Source organism: Mustela lutreola, chromosome 2 (assembly GCF_030435805.1).
Source record: "Mustela lutreola isolate mMusLut2 chromosome 2, mMusLut2.pri, whole genome shotgun sequence".
NCBI lineage: Eukaryota > Metazoa > Chordata > Mammalia > Carnivora > Mustelidae > Mustela > Mustela lutreola.
Genome location: NC_081291.1, coordinates 125,822,591 through 125,836,690, shown reverse-complemented (window position 1 = coordinate 125,836,690; position 14,100 = coordinate 125,822,591). Strand labels below are relative to the sequence as shown.

Sequence of the window (14,100 nt, the reverse complement as noted above, 5' to 3'; positions counted from 1 at the left end):
CTCTCATACCTTTTGGTTTATATACAAACAAAAAGTGGAAGTCTAGCCCACACTGTTTCAAACCAGCATGATCTTCCCCCAGCCTCTCCTAAGTATGAAAAATATGTTCATTAATATAGCCAATTGAGTAATATTCCTGTTTTAAGATGATATCAGTGATCACACATAATTAGTATGTGGCTTAAAAATTTAAATGAATAATATGAATCTTCTCATTTTTTTCAGTGTGATGATTATTAATATGTAATAATTTATTTAACTAGGCTTTTAAAATCATAATTCCATAGTTATTTATATTGTAATGGTATTAGCAAACTCAAAAATTATATTAATAAGCCTTGCTAATCACATTTTAATAGGAACAAAATTATTATCCAAAAGCATTCAGACAGAAGTGTTTTTAACAAGAAGGTTTTCTTAGGTAATCCATTTGAAAGTATAGCTCAACTTTTCAGAGATGCCATATAAACTATAATCATTTTAATTTAAGACCAATAAGCCAACAATATATGCTGCATATCTGGGTGAAGGGTGAGAAAGCTGCATGATGGATTCATTGAGGAAAAGTTTTATATGTATATAAAGAGATGAGTCCAGTGAGGTCCTCAGAAGAGTCAGAAACAAATCACTATGGGATTCAAAGTAGAGAAAGTCACATATACATGGGCAACAGGGAAATACAGTTCATAAGAAGGTAACATTTGAAAAGGTATCAGTAAAGTTTTGTATCAGTAAAGTTTTGCCAGATGCAGTTGAATGAAATGGTTAAGGAAATATTTCATGCCAGAAATGCTTCCTCTAACAGATTTGTTGGTATCTTGGTATTCACATGTGCTTCTAAAAACTTTTCTCTTCATATGAGTCTTCTATGGAAATCCTTTGCATGAAACTAGTAGAAGAAATTAACTCAGGTTGAGAAAGGTGGGAATTTAGATGTATAGATTCTCCATCTGTGTTCTTTCTGTATTTGCCCCCACTAACTCCTTAATGTCTCAGTGTTATTATTGGAAAGCATAACAACTACTTTTTTTTTTGTTTTAAGACTTACTTGTTTTGTGGGGGAGGGGACGGGTAGAGACAGAGGGAGAGAATCTTCAAGCAGACTTCCTACTGATCAGGGAGTGAGTCATGGGGCTCAGTCTCATGAACCTGAGATTATGACCAGAGCTGAAAACAAGAGTCAGACAACTAACTGACTAAACCACTCAAGCACCCCAATGATTACTATCTTAATAATAGAAATTATGGAAACTAAACATTAAAGAAATCACCTTGGATCATAGGAAGATGTGTTTGATAGAACCTTCAGTGTGGAGCTTTTCAAGGAGAAGGAAAAGAGCAACCACATCAGAGGATTCTCATTAGAATCTCCAGAAAGGCATACAGGTTTCACATTAATAAAAAGGGGACTTCTTAAGATAAGAAATATTTGATGTAGAATAAAAGATACCTGTAGCGGGGCACCTGGGTGGCTCAGTGGGTTAAGCCTCTGCCTTCAGCTCAGGTCAAGATCTCAGGGTCCTGGGATCAAGCCCCACATCGCATTGGGCTCTCTGCTCAGCAGGGAGCCTGCTTCCTCCTCTCTCTCTGCCTGCCTCTCTGCCTACTTGTGATCTCTGTCTGTCAAATAAATAAATAAAATCGTTAAAAAACAAACAAAAAAAAAATACCTGTAGGGAGGGTAGTGAATATTTGACAGAAATCGTAGTCTGATCTCATGTTCTAAAATCCTTGAAGATTTTATGCCAGATTAGTGCATATAGTCAGCCATACAGGTTGTATCCTGTATAACCCAAGGATTTGTCATTCACACTGGGTATATGCACCACCTGAACACTGTATATGATGGAATTTACTTAATTTGAATAAAAATTGAGAGCCTTTGAATTTTTTGTAATGGTATGATTATTGTTGAACTTTAAGGAAATTAATCTTGTGTTTTATAAAATGGTTTAAATTCCAGAAACATAAATATATAGTAAACCAATATTGATCGTCTGGTTTTTTTTGTTTTGTTTTGTTTTTAATTTTTTATTTTTTATAAGCATATATTTTTATCCCCAGGGGTACAGGTCTGTGAATCACCAGGTTTACACACTTCACACTTCACTCACCAAAGCACATACCCTCTCCAATGTCCATAATCCCACCCCCTTCTCCCAACCTCCTTCCCCCTAGCAACCCTCAGTTTGTTTTGTGAGATTAAGAGTCACTTATGGTTTGTCTCCCTCCCAATTCCATCTTGTTTCATTTATTCTTCTCCTACCCACTTAAGCCCCCATGTTGCATCACCACTTCCTCATATCAGGGAGATCATATGATAGTTGTCTTTCTCCACTTGACTTATTTTGCTAAGCATGATACGCTCTAGTTCCATCCATGTTGTTGCAAATGGCAAGATTTCATTTCTTTTGATGGCTGCATAGTATTCCATTGTGTATATATACCACATCTTCTTGATCCATTCATCTATTGATGGACATCTAGGTTCTTTCCATAGTTTGGCTATTGTGGACATTGCTGCAATAAACATTCAGGTGCACGTGCCCCTTTGGATCACTTCAATAAATGGTGTTGGGAAAATTGGACAGCCACATACAGAAAAATAGACACACACGAAAATAGACTCAAAATGGTTGATCGTCTGTTAAAGGAATGAATTAGGCTTGTAACTTTTTTAGAAGGGACAGGGCAAAGGAAAAATGAATCCAGAGCTTTTAAAAAATTTTTTTAATTTAAATTTAATTTAGTTAACTTTTAATGTTTTATTAGTTTTAGGGGTAGAATTTAATGATTCATCAGTTGTGCATAACACCCAGTGCTCATCACATCAACTGTCCTCCTTAATGCCCATCACCCAATTACCCCATCCCCCACCTCCCCTCCCTCTAGCACCCCTCAGTTTGTGACTCTAAACTATTTTTTTCAATGACCAGAGGAATTGTTGTATCCTGTTAGAAATAGAAAGATCATGTCTGTGGTGATTGGGTCGGGATAAGAGTAGAAATAGTTCTTTTTTGAATATATCAAATTATTGTGAACGATTTTGTCATACTAAATGGACAGTTTGCTTATTCCTGTAAGACTTTATTTTTCTCTTCTCTTTCAGGCTGAAGTCATTGATGTGAGTTATGGAAATGCAGATGATTTAAAAAGGATTCAAAAAATGAAAAATACAACGAATAAGATTGCACTCCTGAAATTAGGAAAATTGCCATTACTTTATAAGGTTGGTCTGATGGCTGTTTGTTGGTGGTGGGGTGATTTTTTTTTTTTTTCTTTTTGAGTTACATGCCTCTGTAAGTGGATAGAAAGAGAGAGAGACCTAGAAGGAGGGAGAAAGAGAAGCACAAAAAGTAGAATGTCACAGAAAATGACTTCACCAAAGTGGAACATTTTAAGTTAAAATCTTTAAGAGAAAAATTAATGTTCTTATTACTTAAGACAGAAAATAATTTAAGCCAGGTATTGGAGTTTGTGGGACCTTGATAAAATTGTCTGTACTCTTTATAATAATACCAATGTAGAATGCTGGAAATGAGAACCAGAGTTTCCTCTTACGACATACGTGAAACTTCTATTATCAAAACTGACTAATTACTGTGTGCTTTGTGTTAGACTAGTATCTAGCAGATTTACACTCCTTAGTGATTGATTTTGTCAACTGTATAACTTCACAGTTACTGACTGTGCTCAAGAATTTAATTAAAATATAATATGCGAAGGAGAAACAGAAATTTGATTTATTTTATTTAAATAGAAGTTTATTAACACTCATCCACTAGATGCATTTACATAATTAAAGCAGCTCACTCTAAGTATCTCATAATGAACCACCACGAAAGATAGCTACTACTGCTCATTCTTACTTCATTTTCTTTTTCTATTAAAAAAGAATGGTCAGGGGCATGTGGATGGTGCAGTCAGTTAAGCATCTGAATCTTGGTTTCCGCTCAGGTCCTGATCTCAGGGTTGTGAGCTTGAGCCCTGCATGGAGCTCCCAGCTCATCATGGAATCTGCTTAAGCCTCCCTCATCCTCTTCCCGCTCTCCCTGCCCTCTCTTGCATGCACACACACTCTCTTTCTAAAATAAATAAATGAATCTTAAAAAAAAATAAATAAAATAAAAAAGAAAAAAGAATGGCCAGTGTAGTTCTGTCACTGGAACGCTCTGGTTCTTAACATGTATTGGATTTCTCCTCACCCAACACTTAAAAATCCTTGCTTCCCAGTTCAGAATTTTTCCAGAAATCTGTTTGCACACGCTGTAAAGAGACAAGAGAACATCCTGTGTCTGTTATTCATTACCTTCCATGGATGTCATTACACTTAAATCAATGTCTGATAGTTGATAATTGTCTAGAATTTTAAGGTAGTCTTAAAAATACTTTATATTTGAGATATATGATATAAGTATATCAATGTGATATTAATTTTAGTAGTATAATTTGTCAGTGTATATTAAATCACTTAGTCACATTTTGATCCATTAATTCCAGTTCAACTAGTACGCAATATAGAGGGAAAAACAGAGATAATAAACATAAAGATCATCAATGATGTGACAAATTTCAGAGATGATTTGTGTGTCCAGTTTAATATTGAAAATAATGCTATTTATATGGCTGGATACTATACATTTACAATGTAAAGAAGAATATTGAGGGGAACCTGGGTGGTTCAATAGGTTAAGCATCTACCTTCAGCTCAAGTCATGATCCTGGCTTCTGGGATTAAGCCCCAAATCAATCTCCCTGCTCAGTGGGGAGCCTGTTTCTCCCTCTGCTGCTCCCCATACTTGGGCATGTTCTCTCTCTCTCTCTGTCAAATAAATAAATAAAATCTTAAAAAAAAAAAAGAAGACTGAATATTATGTGAAAATTTTCATAAGACGAGCAAGTTATAAAGTAGACGTTTGTAGTAATTATCATAGTAATGATTGTATTATTGTTATTTCTAAAGATAACATGTTAGTAAGCTGGGATAAATACTTTTCTGTGCATTTTTTTAATGTATTGTCACGTTAATCTTCACAATAATCATAATGTTGGGTAGGGACAATTATTATCTTCAGTGTACAGAAGTAAGTAAGACAGGAAACAAATAAGTGACTGGCTCAAAGATGGTCAGATAGTCAAATGATACAATCTGGATATATACCCTGGTAGTTCTACCTCACATTCTGCATCTTTAATGTGTAAATGTAGTTACAGTAGCTAGCTAATCAAGATGATAAATTGGAATTTTTAAGTGAGGCTCTAATATATACAAGAATGTGTATTTCAATATGAACTACCCAACACCAATATTTCAAAGGAAATAATTAAAAGCATGTTAGAGCGTTGTTGAACCTCTTCCATCTGGTATATAAAAGATTGAGAAGATGGGATAGGGAGATTTTATGAATATAAATTTTGGAGAAATTTATTTTTTTAAGATTATATCTATTTAATTGAGAGAGGGACACACACACACACACACACAGCATGAGCATGGGGAGAGGGAGAAACAGACTCCTTATTGAGCAGGGAGCCCAGCCTAGGGCTCAATTCCAGGACCCTGAGATCATGACCAGAGATGAGGGTAGATGCTTAACCAACTGAAACACCCAGGCACCTCTGGAGATATTTCTTTTAAGTTCTACTGTAAGCTTTGTGACTGGTGCTTCAATGGAACCATGTGGAGGGCTTAATGTGTACCTCTGCAATATGGGGGACAGGATAGACTGGTGCCTGACTCACCCTAGAAACCTGAAAGTAAGAGATGGGTTTGCTCACCATCTAATAAGTGAGCAGAAAAGGAGTGTCTGTGTTGGGGTTGACCTGTCCCTCCAGAGCTGGGAGCAGAAAAATATATGTGTGTTTATATATTTATGTAGTATCTATGTCTCTGTATATCTATAAGTAGATACAGTTATATATACATACACACAATATTTTCCAGAGACCTAGAAATAGTGTCTATAATTGGCTCTTCAAAAAGATACAAAGTAGCTGCCTGCCTAGTCCTTCTGGTCTAAAGAATACACTAATGTTTATAGTGACTCTTGAGAAGGTAGAATGCAGTTGTAGAGAGGTAACACAAATTCATACTGATTTGAAAACTATCCAAAAAGAAAAACTAATTTATATTAGGTATATTTCCTAGTGAAACAAAAGAGTATAAGTGAGTACATGTTTATGTTAAGCCTACTTGAGTTCAGGCCTAGTCAAATCTGTGGTTTTCTGGTCTGGGCTAGACTAGTGGGAATGAATTATTTCTCCTGGCCAAGAAATGCTTTACCTGCCCATACCCCCCATCCCTGTTGTTCTGATGCACCTTCCTTTGACCCAAAAAGACTTACAGCTCTCCAGTGTTATTTACTCCAGCTTCTAGGGGCCAATTATATAAATTGGGTCAATGGAATTATGGATGATTTCTACTTCTTTATAGTTTCCCATTGTTAGTAGTATGGGCTAGAAATTTTTCTAAGCTTTTTTTTTTATGTACTATCACATTAATCTTCATAATAACCATAATACTGAAGTAGGAACCATTATTATCTTCAATTTATAGGTAAGTATCATTAGTGCATGAGGGAAGAAAGAAAACAGAGTGTACTTCTTCTTCAATAACAGACCTGAGTTGGTGGAGGGCAAGAAGATGAAATTTTAAATCAAGGGTAGAGTTTTGATCATGATGTGAGATGATGTGTTCTAATTATTAAAACATGTGACTCAAATTGATTAGATGACTTTAAAAATTATCAATAATCAGAAGAAGTCTTCTTTTAGGTGTTTGGGGATCCTCTCTAGGTATGTTCTGAAAGGACAGTGGGAAACCAAGCAACATTGTTTCTGGTACTTGAATTCTGCTTGTTCAGTCTTCCAGTGATATAGGGACCTAAAATGTTGTCTGTAGAAGGGACCAATTATGTTAATTGGATTGGTGAAATTACAGATGATGAAAAATTCAAGTTACATAAGACATTCAAAAAACCTTTTGTAACAGAATTTATAGGCCAAATACTCAAAATCCTTACCAGTAGATTATGAATGAAAACAAACAAGTTTCTTTATATTTGACTTTATATTTCCCAGGGAATATTTACATTATAAAACCATTTGGCCATATCTACAAAGCAATGAATTAGTGGTTTATCTGGAGTAGGATGCAGTTATTAAGAACTTGGTGTATTTCCCCTCATCACCTTATTTATAGGCCCATGAGTAGATTTAACAAAGAGATATATGTGGAATCCCCCTCTAGACAGAGCCTTGCCACAAATTTAGTATATCTCCCTAGCAGAGGACACAAGGTATCCCTTTCTTTAACTTTTTAAATTCTACTGTAGCTGGTCTCTGTGTTCTGTGGATTATCCCAGATATTTGGGGGAATCATTGATAAAACATTTATTGATATACATTCACATAGAAAAAGGAAGTATGGACAAGATAAGGTTATACAGCATGGTAACAGCTAAAAATGTTTAGCTGGTCCATCAAGTATATTCTGGGGCTGACACTAGAAAGCAAGGCAATGTAGTGATACAACTGGGTTGAAAATGGCAGAGAACCAATTGACTTCTTTGTGTATCACAACTGCTCATCATGATTCTCAATAAGCATCTATCTGGACTGGGAACATGTAGCTGAATGAGTAAAGAGAAAAGTTCGTCTCTTCTGACTTATGCAGTAGTTACTAAATCAGAGTTCAAAAATACATTTGGGTGAGACGCTCTGCATCTGAGGTAGAGCAAAAAGGGAAACTAATTGTGAATTAAATAATCTCCTAAAATGAGTAGAAAAATAATCTGTGGTCAAGAAGGAGGAGATCTCATTAGTTTTAATGTAAATACTGTCCATGTGTTAATTTAGTTTCCATGAGGGTTTGCTGAGAAAATCCCTGTACTGTGTAGCAGGAATGATGAAAAGCACATGGCTTTTAGAAGTTGCCTTCATCGATACATTGTGACCACGAGAGAGCCAACCCAGTTCTCCAGATCTAACTTGTGCTAGTTCCCTTAAGCTTAAACCTTAGAGAAAAGTCTTTAGGTAATTTTTAGTTTTGTATTTTAGCAGTTTGTTTTATGGGACAGTGCTTTAATTCTTTAAACTTCAAGACAGAATATTATTTTATAGGTCCTAATGAATTCACTTAGATTTCTCTGCGACAGTCTGAAACTTAGTAAAGCCCATCCTAAGACCTTCACATATTCCCAAATTGTTGAATAGCACTCTAGTATGAAATTTATTTTATAAATGCAATAAAAGCCCTTGGCTTTCTTTTTAGAGCCATTTTCATAAAAGCAATAATAATAAAAAAAATTCTGGTATACTTCGTGACAACTAGAACTCATATAAATCCTTCTGAAACATGGAGGCTGGGCCATTATCTAGGTCTATACCACACATCAGCCTCATGTCTTACAGGAGTTAAATTTGTATGCAATGAAATTACAGATTAACGCATATATTTATGCCTTTTTTGCATGGTGAAATTACACATAAAAATCCACAAATGCTATTGCTGTTTTTTGTTTGTTTGTTTTTAGTGAAAGGAGTAATAGACAGCACATTCCTAGTACGCACTGTTACATAGTAAGATATATCCATAAGTATTAGCTGGTTTTTAAATTTTCCTTATTTACATTTTTATCTTTATAATCAGAATTTTAATGATCCAGGAATCTGAATGATTTTGTAATTTCCTACAATGAACCATTTCCCTATCTATTCATCCAATAAGATTTATACTTTAATATTAATTGTATACTCTTTGGCCAGTGTGTAACTTAACCAACCACTACTTAAGTTCATAAGGCATTCTTACACAGGTAGGCCTCTTCGAAGAGCCCAGAGGGAAATGGGAGGTAGGAAACAACTGTTAGGTGTTTATACCTTTGAATAGAATGTTTTCCACAGGTTAGGAAGGAGTAGAATTATTTAAAGACAGGTAAACTTCATACTATTTACTTAATTTAAAAAATAATTAAATTAAAATGCTGAGTTGGGGATTCAGTGAGGAAATATCTATAGGTATTGGTGATTTCCCAATCTGTATTAAACAAATGGACAATTGGATGATCAATAAGAAATCTTCTAGTTTAGGTAAAGTAGATGCTGAGAAACATGGTATTTGAAAACTAACTTCACATGAAGCAATTTGCACGCTTTGAAGATTGGCTGAATTGTGGTTTAATTCATTCCAGTCTCCTTTTCTTTTTTCCTGATAGCATTAATTCAGTCCCTTTTCTTTTTTTCTGATAGCATTAATTCAGCAATTAATTCAGCATAATTCAGAATATAATAACCACATTCAAAAGAATTATTTTTTCTTCTAGCTAATAATAGACAGTGTCTACTCTGCTCCAAGCAGTTTAAGTTTAAGATGGTAAAATTGAAAATTAATTTCTTATACCCTAAAATTAAAATATGCATTTACCTAAGAGCTCAAAAATATGTGGTGCCTATTACAATAATACAACGATGTGCACAAAAAAGGGATTTGGGATGTCTAGGTGGCTCAGTCAATAAGGTGTCTGCCTTTGGATCAGGTCATGATCCCAGGGATGGAGTCCCTCAATGGGCTCCTTGTTCAGCAGGGAGCCTGCTTCTCCCTTTGTCTGCTGCTCCCCTGCTTGTGTTCTCTCTTTCTCTTTCTCTGATAAATAAATAAATATATAAAAATTTTTAAAAAGGTATTCAATATTTTTAAGAGATAAAATATTCATGGTATGTTTTATGCATGTGTGATATATGCATGGGCACACTGGTATAATCTTATTTGTGATGTGGCAATGAGGCTACAAAGATAGGAAAAAGGAGGAAAAAAAACTTTTTAAAAAGATTTTATTATTTGAAAGAGAGAGAGCAAGTGAGCAAGAGAGAGTGCATAAGCATGGGGTGCGGGGGAGGCAACTGGAAAGGGAGTGGGAGAAGCAGATTCCCTGTTGAGCAGGGAGCCAGATGTACGGCTGCATCCCAAAACTCTAGGATCATGACCTGAGCTGAAGGCAGAAGCTTAACCAACTGAACCACCCAGGTACCCCGAAGACCCCCATTTTTATTGAAAGTTTTAGTGTATTATAATTTCCCCCGGTATTGGTGATCCTAGTGGATCTATATATGTGACTTTCTATGACTATTTCAGATGAAAAAAGTGTTTAAATTAGCACGATTGTATGGTGCTTTTAGATATGTTTTTGTGTATGGAAGCAGACTTGCTCCTTTTAATTTAAGAGAATTTTTGAAAGTATTTTACAAAAATAAAAAACAAACACTCTCTTGATACTTAGAAAGGGTATGTTTGTTCACTTACTGCTTCAATGAGGTACTTCCTACCCAGTTCTCAGAAGTGATTACAAAAGACCAGTTCTCCATATTTTGTAATTAAAAAAATCCAGAGCTGCTCTGTTGATCATAGAAAACATGGTCAAGACTAGAACACAAAGTCAGAAAAGAGTGGTTTAATATATTTAAAACGTAGATCCGCTGTTGTTTTTACAAATCAGAATGCCTTCCATTTTCCACTGACTGACTTTACTTATTTTTCTAAATGACTTAGACCAAATATTACCATATCTATAAAAGTTAAGTAGTTTTTGTTGAAATACAACTTCAATCATAAGTTATAATGAGAAAACTTTGGACTGTGTCATTATTCTGCCACTTGGTAATCAGACTTTAAGGAAGTGAGTTTAGGATAAGAATAACTAATCGAATGCTTCAGATCCTATTCCTGGTATTAGAGTATTATTTTATGGCTTAAAAGCAAATGAAGATATGTCTACAAGTCTTCAAAGTCTGAATTATTCATTCATGGTGAATGAATCCCATAATTTGAAAGTCATGTCTGTGTTTTACTTATGTGATAATATAATTTAATTACATTTACTGTCTCAAATCATAAAATCAAAACAAGTGACATCATGTATCAGAAGAGATGATTTTTGCATATATGCTGTAATATGGCCAACAAAAATAATCCCCATGTCTTCACACAAGTTTGGGACCAAAAGAAAGGGTGCAAAGCATGTTTTTGCTCCTGACTGTTAAATGTGTAAATTAAGAAAAGCAAGAAATTAAAAAAGGGAGAGAGGGAAGCCAGAGACAGGCAAGAATGGAGGAAGGAAAGAAGGAAGAAAAAAAAAAACAAACTGATTTTTTTTTTCTAGTTCATTCCCTAACGTGACACAAGTTTCAGAAATATTTTTTAATATATTATGTATTATTCTAAAATCTGAAAGAGTAAGTTGTAGACATATTTTAACTTTTGGGAATTGTAGATGTCTTTTATGGCAGTAACATGGCTTTGTGGTAATCTGGAGCTTACCTTTAAATATTCCAGTTTTTCCCTCTCCTCCTGCATATAGTTGACAATATTTTTCCTGCTGTAGATAGGTGTCCCCATCGGTCCACTCTGCATTGTTTGCTCTGTGTTTGACAAGTAACTTGTTTTAAATCATGAAGCACAGTGTGGCGCAATGCAATGATAGTAGATACAGTCTCCAGTCCTGACTCTTCTTGTCGTTTAAGTGACCTTAGAATATTACCTAACATCTTTGAAGTCTTAGAGATTTTGTTTGGTTCTCTCTCTCTCTCTCCCTCCCTCTCTAATTATATTCTAGGCATCAGTAATAAAAATAATATCAACTCTTAAGGTTGTATATTAAATTTGAAAATGCAAGCATAACTCTTTTTATTAAAGATTTTATTTATTAGAGAGAGAGTGAGAGCATGAGTGGAGGTGGGGAGAAGGAGAAGCAGGCTCCCCAGTGAGCAGGAAGCCCCAGGTAGGCTTGAACCCAGGATCCTGGGATCTTGACCTGAGCTGAAGGCAGGCACTTAACTGACTGAGCCATCCAGGTGTCCCAACAATCATAACTCTTGATCAATATTATTTCAAGCCCTTAAAAACCAAAAATCTAATGGGAAAGGACATGAATTTAATAATGAGGAAATGTCGGTTCTCTCAAACTTGCTGAATTGAACTGAAGACAATAATATACTTATTAGATAAATCAATTATAGAAATATTATCTCTCAAGATTGCACTCTTGCACAATTTAACAATAAGAATTATGTTGATGCCATGTAGCATAATTTAAATCTCAAAGGAAAAAAATTAAAGTTGTCTCTTTAATTCTTTTTGTAAAGTAAGACATATAAATTAATGGAGAAATGAATGTTAAAAATAAACATAAACTGATTAAGGATGACTATAAACAATGACCTGACAGGATAGTGCCTACTTTCAATTTTTACATTCTTCAGTGTTTATTTTTATGCACAAACATTTTTGAGATGATAGAATTATATAGTATTATGAAGATAATATTTTGGTAATTAAAACTGTATTATATTACAGAGTAGTATAAATATCTACAAATTTTAAATTTATTGTGAAAGTGGGGGTATCATGTATGGCTCCAAAAACAGAAGAAAATTTCCTGAATCCTAAGGTTATTGTAGAAATTAATTGAAATAATACATATAAGATTTCAACACAATGTCTAGAACATACTAAGCATTTAACTGAATATAAGCCAATATTTTATTTAATCACACCAAAATATTTTACCAGTTACTGTGTTTTCTATTTGCATTTCATTTCCTTAATGGTCACTATCCTGTGTAATCAAAATCTAAGATTTTATTCATTATACCGTATAATCCCTGCCTTGTTTGTTCTACATAAGGCTCAGTACTTCAGTAGAGGGTTTAGATTATGTCAGGAATTATTATGACATTGAAGATTTTCTTTTGTATTTGAAATTAGAGTATCCTAAAACTAACTTTTATTTAGAGATTTTTACATAGTTCCTTCCATTTCTGAAATTTCATAGAGGGTGTTTACAAAACTGAAAAATTAAAAAGTAAATAAACCCTTGGCTCTATACATAACAAAATTTTTGAAAAGCCATCTGATGTCTAATTAGTAATTGCTATCTATTTGCCATGGAGCTCTTTCTCTCTCTGTCTTTTAATAAAAATAAGTTAATTATTATGTTGCTGAGGAACACCTTGCTAAGGAATCTTATTTAGCAGCTTGGATTTTACTAATTTGCTCTTGCTGTAAAATACGTGGAGACAGTTAAATTACTTCTGGCAAGAAATATTGAAAAAAAAATGAGTATTTGTTTGGCAAAAAAATCCCCAAAACCTCTCCCTAAAATTTATGTAATTAAAATTATAGCCACACAATGTATTGTAGCTGGTTTTGAATTCAATAGACTTCCTGTTTTTATAACAAATTAACCTATAATAAGTTAAAAAACCTTAACCTAGCTATAGAAACTTAAAATATTCTCACTTGAGCTTCGAAATTAATATACACTGAATAAATTGTTATTTTAACCAGTAATTATTAACATATAAGTTAATTTATTATTCTCATAAATATTCATTAAATTGCTTTTTAACTGAAAATATATATTTACTGTGTTTATGTGAAAGCTATTGGGAAGGTTTTATAGCCCAGTATATATTATAGTTAAAAATAAAGCTTTTGTGGTTTTAATAAAGTGCAATTTGAAAAAAGCCTATTACAGGTAAAATGAAAGTTACTTTTATTTACTAGATTTGCATTTCCAAATTTTATTCAGTCTTCATGTAAGCTTTTGGTGTGTTTTCTCTTGTACTGAAATTTAGATTATACCTAGGAATCTCATTTAGCATAATAAATTCCTTATAAATTTTCTTCAATTAAAAATAAGTACATTATTTAAATATTATAGTCATCCAAACTACATTTTAAAGCTCTTACAACACTGATAGTTCCAATCATTTTGGAATAATTCTGCATTTTAAATTAAATTTGTTTTGGAAAATTAGAAAAATTAGAGTCACTATAATCCGAGAATATGTGTAGTATAATAGCAGGCTCGAGTTTGGAATAGTATTCATAATCAAGGAAGAGCTGTCAAGCAGATTATTCCAAAAGATCATGTTTTTTCTTGAATGTTCAGTTATGGTTTTCTTTTTGTTTTTATCCAAATCTATTACATTCTTACTATCCCTACCTATTGAGTAAAGAGGAGGCTTGTTTTTTATGTGGATAAATTATCCACATCAAACTTCTGTAATTCTCACACTAAAAAATTTTCAAACAGTGTGAAG

The 14,100-nt window shown here is 33.8% G+C and overlaps 1 protein-coding gene across 5 annotated transcripts in view; it reads left to right on the top strand.

Annotated features, from left to right (window-relative positions):
* The window catches only part of NAALADL2 (N-acetylated alpha-linked acidic dipeptidase like 2), a 1,363,661-nt gene that overhangs the window by 826,098 nt on the left and 523,463 nt on the right, over positions 1-14,100 (top strand). For all 5 annotated transcript variants that reach the window (XM_059163440.1, XM_059163438.1, XM_059163439.1 and 2 more), the window contains one exon: positions 3,110-3,229. In XM_059163440.1, coding sequence (XP_059019423.1) covers positions 3,110-3,229 — 120 coding nt within the window. The remainder of the gene's footprint in view (positions 1-3,109; positions 3,230-14,100) is intronic.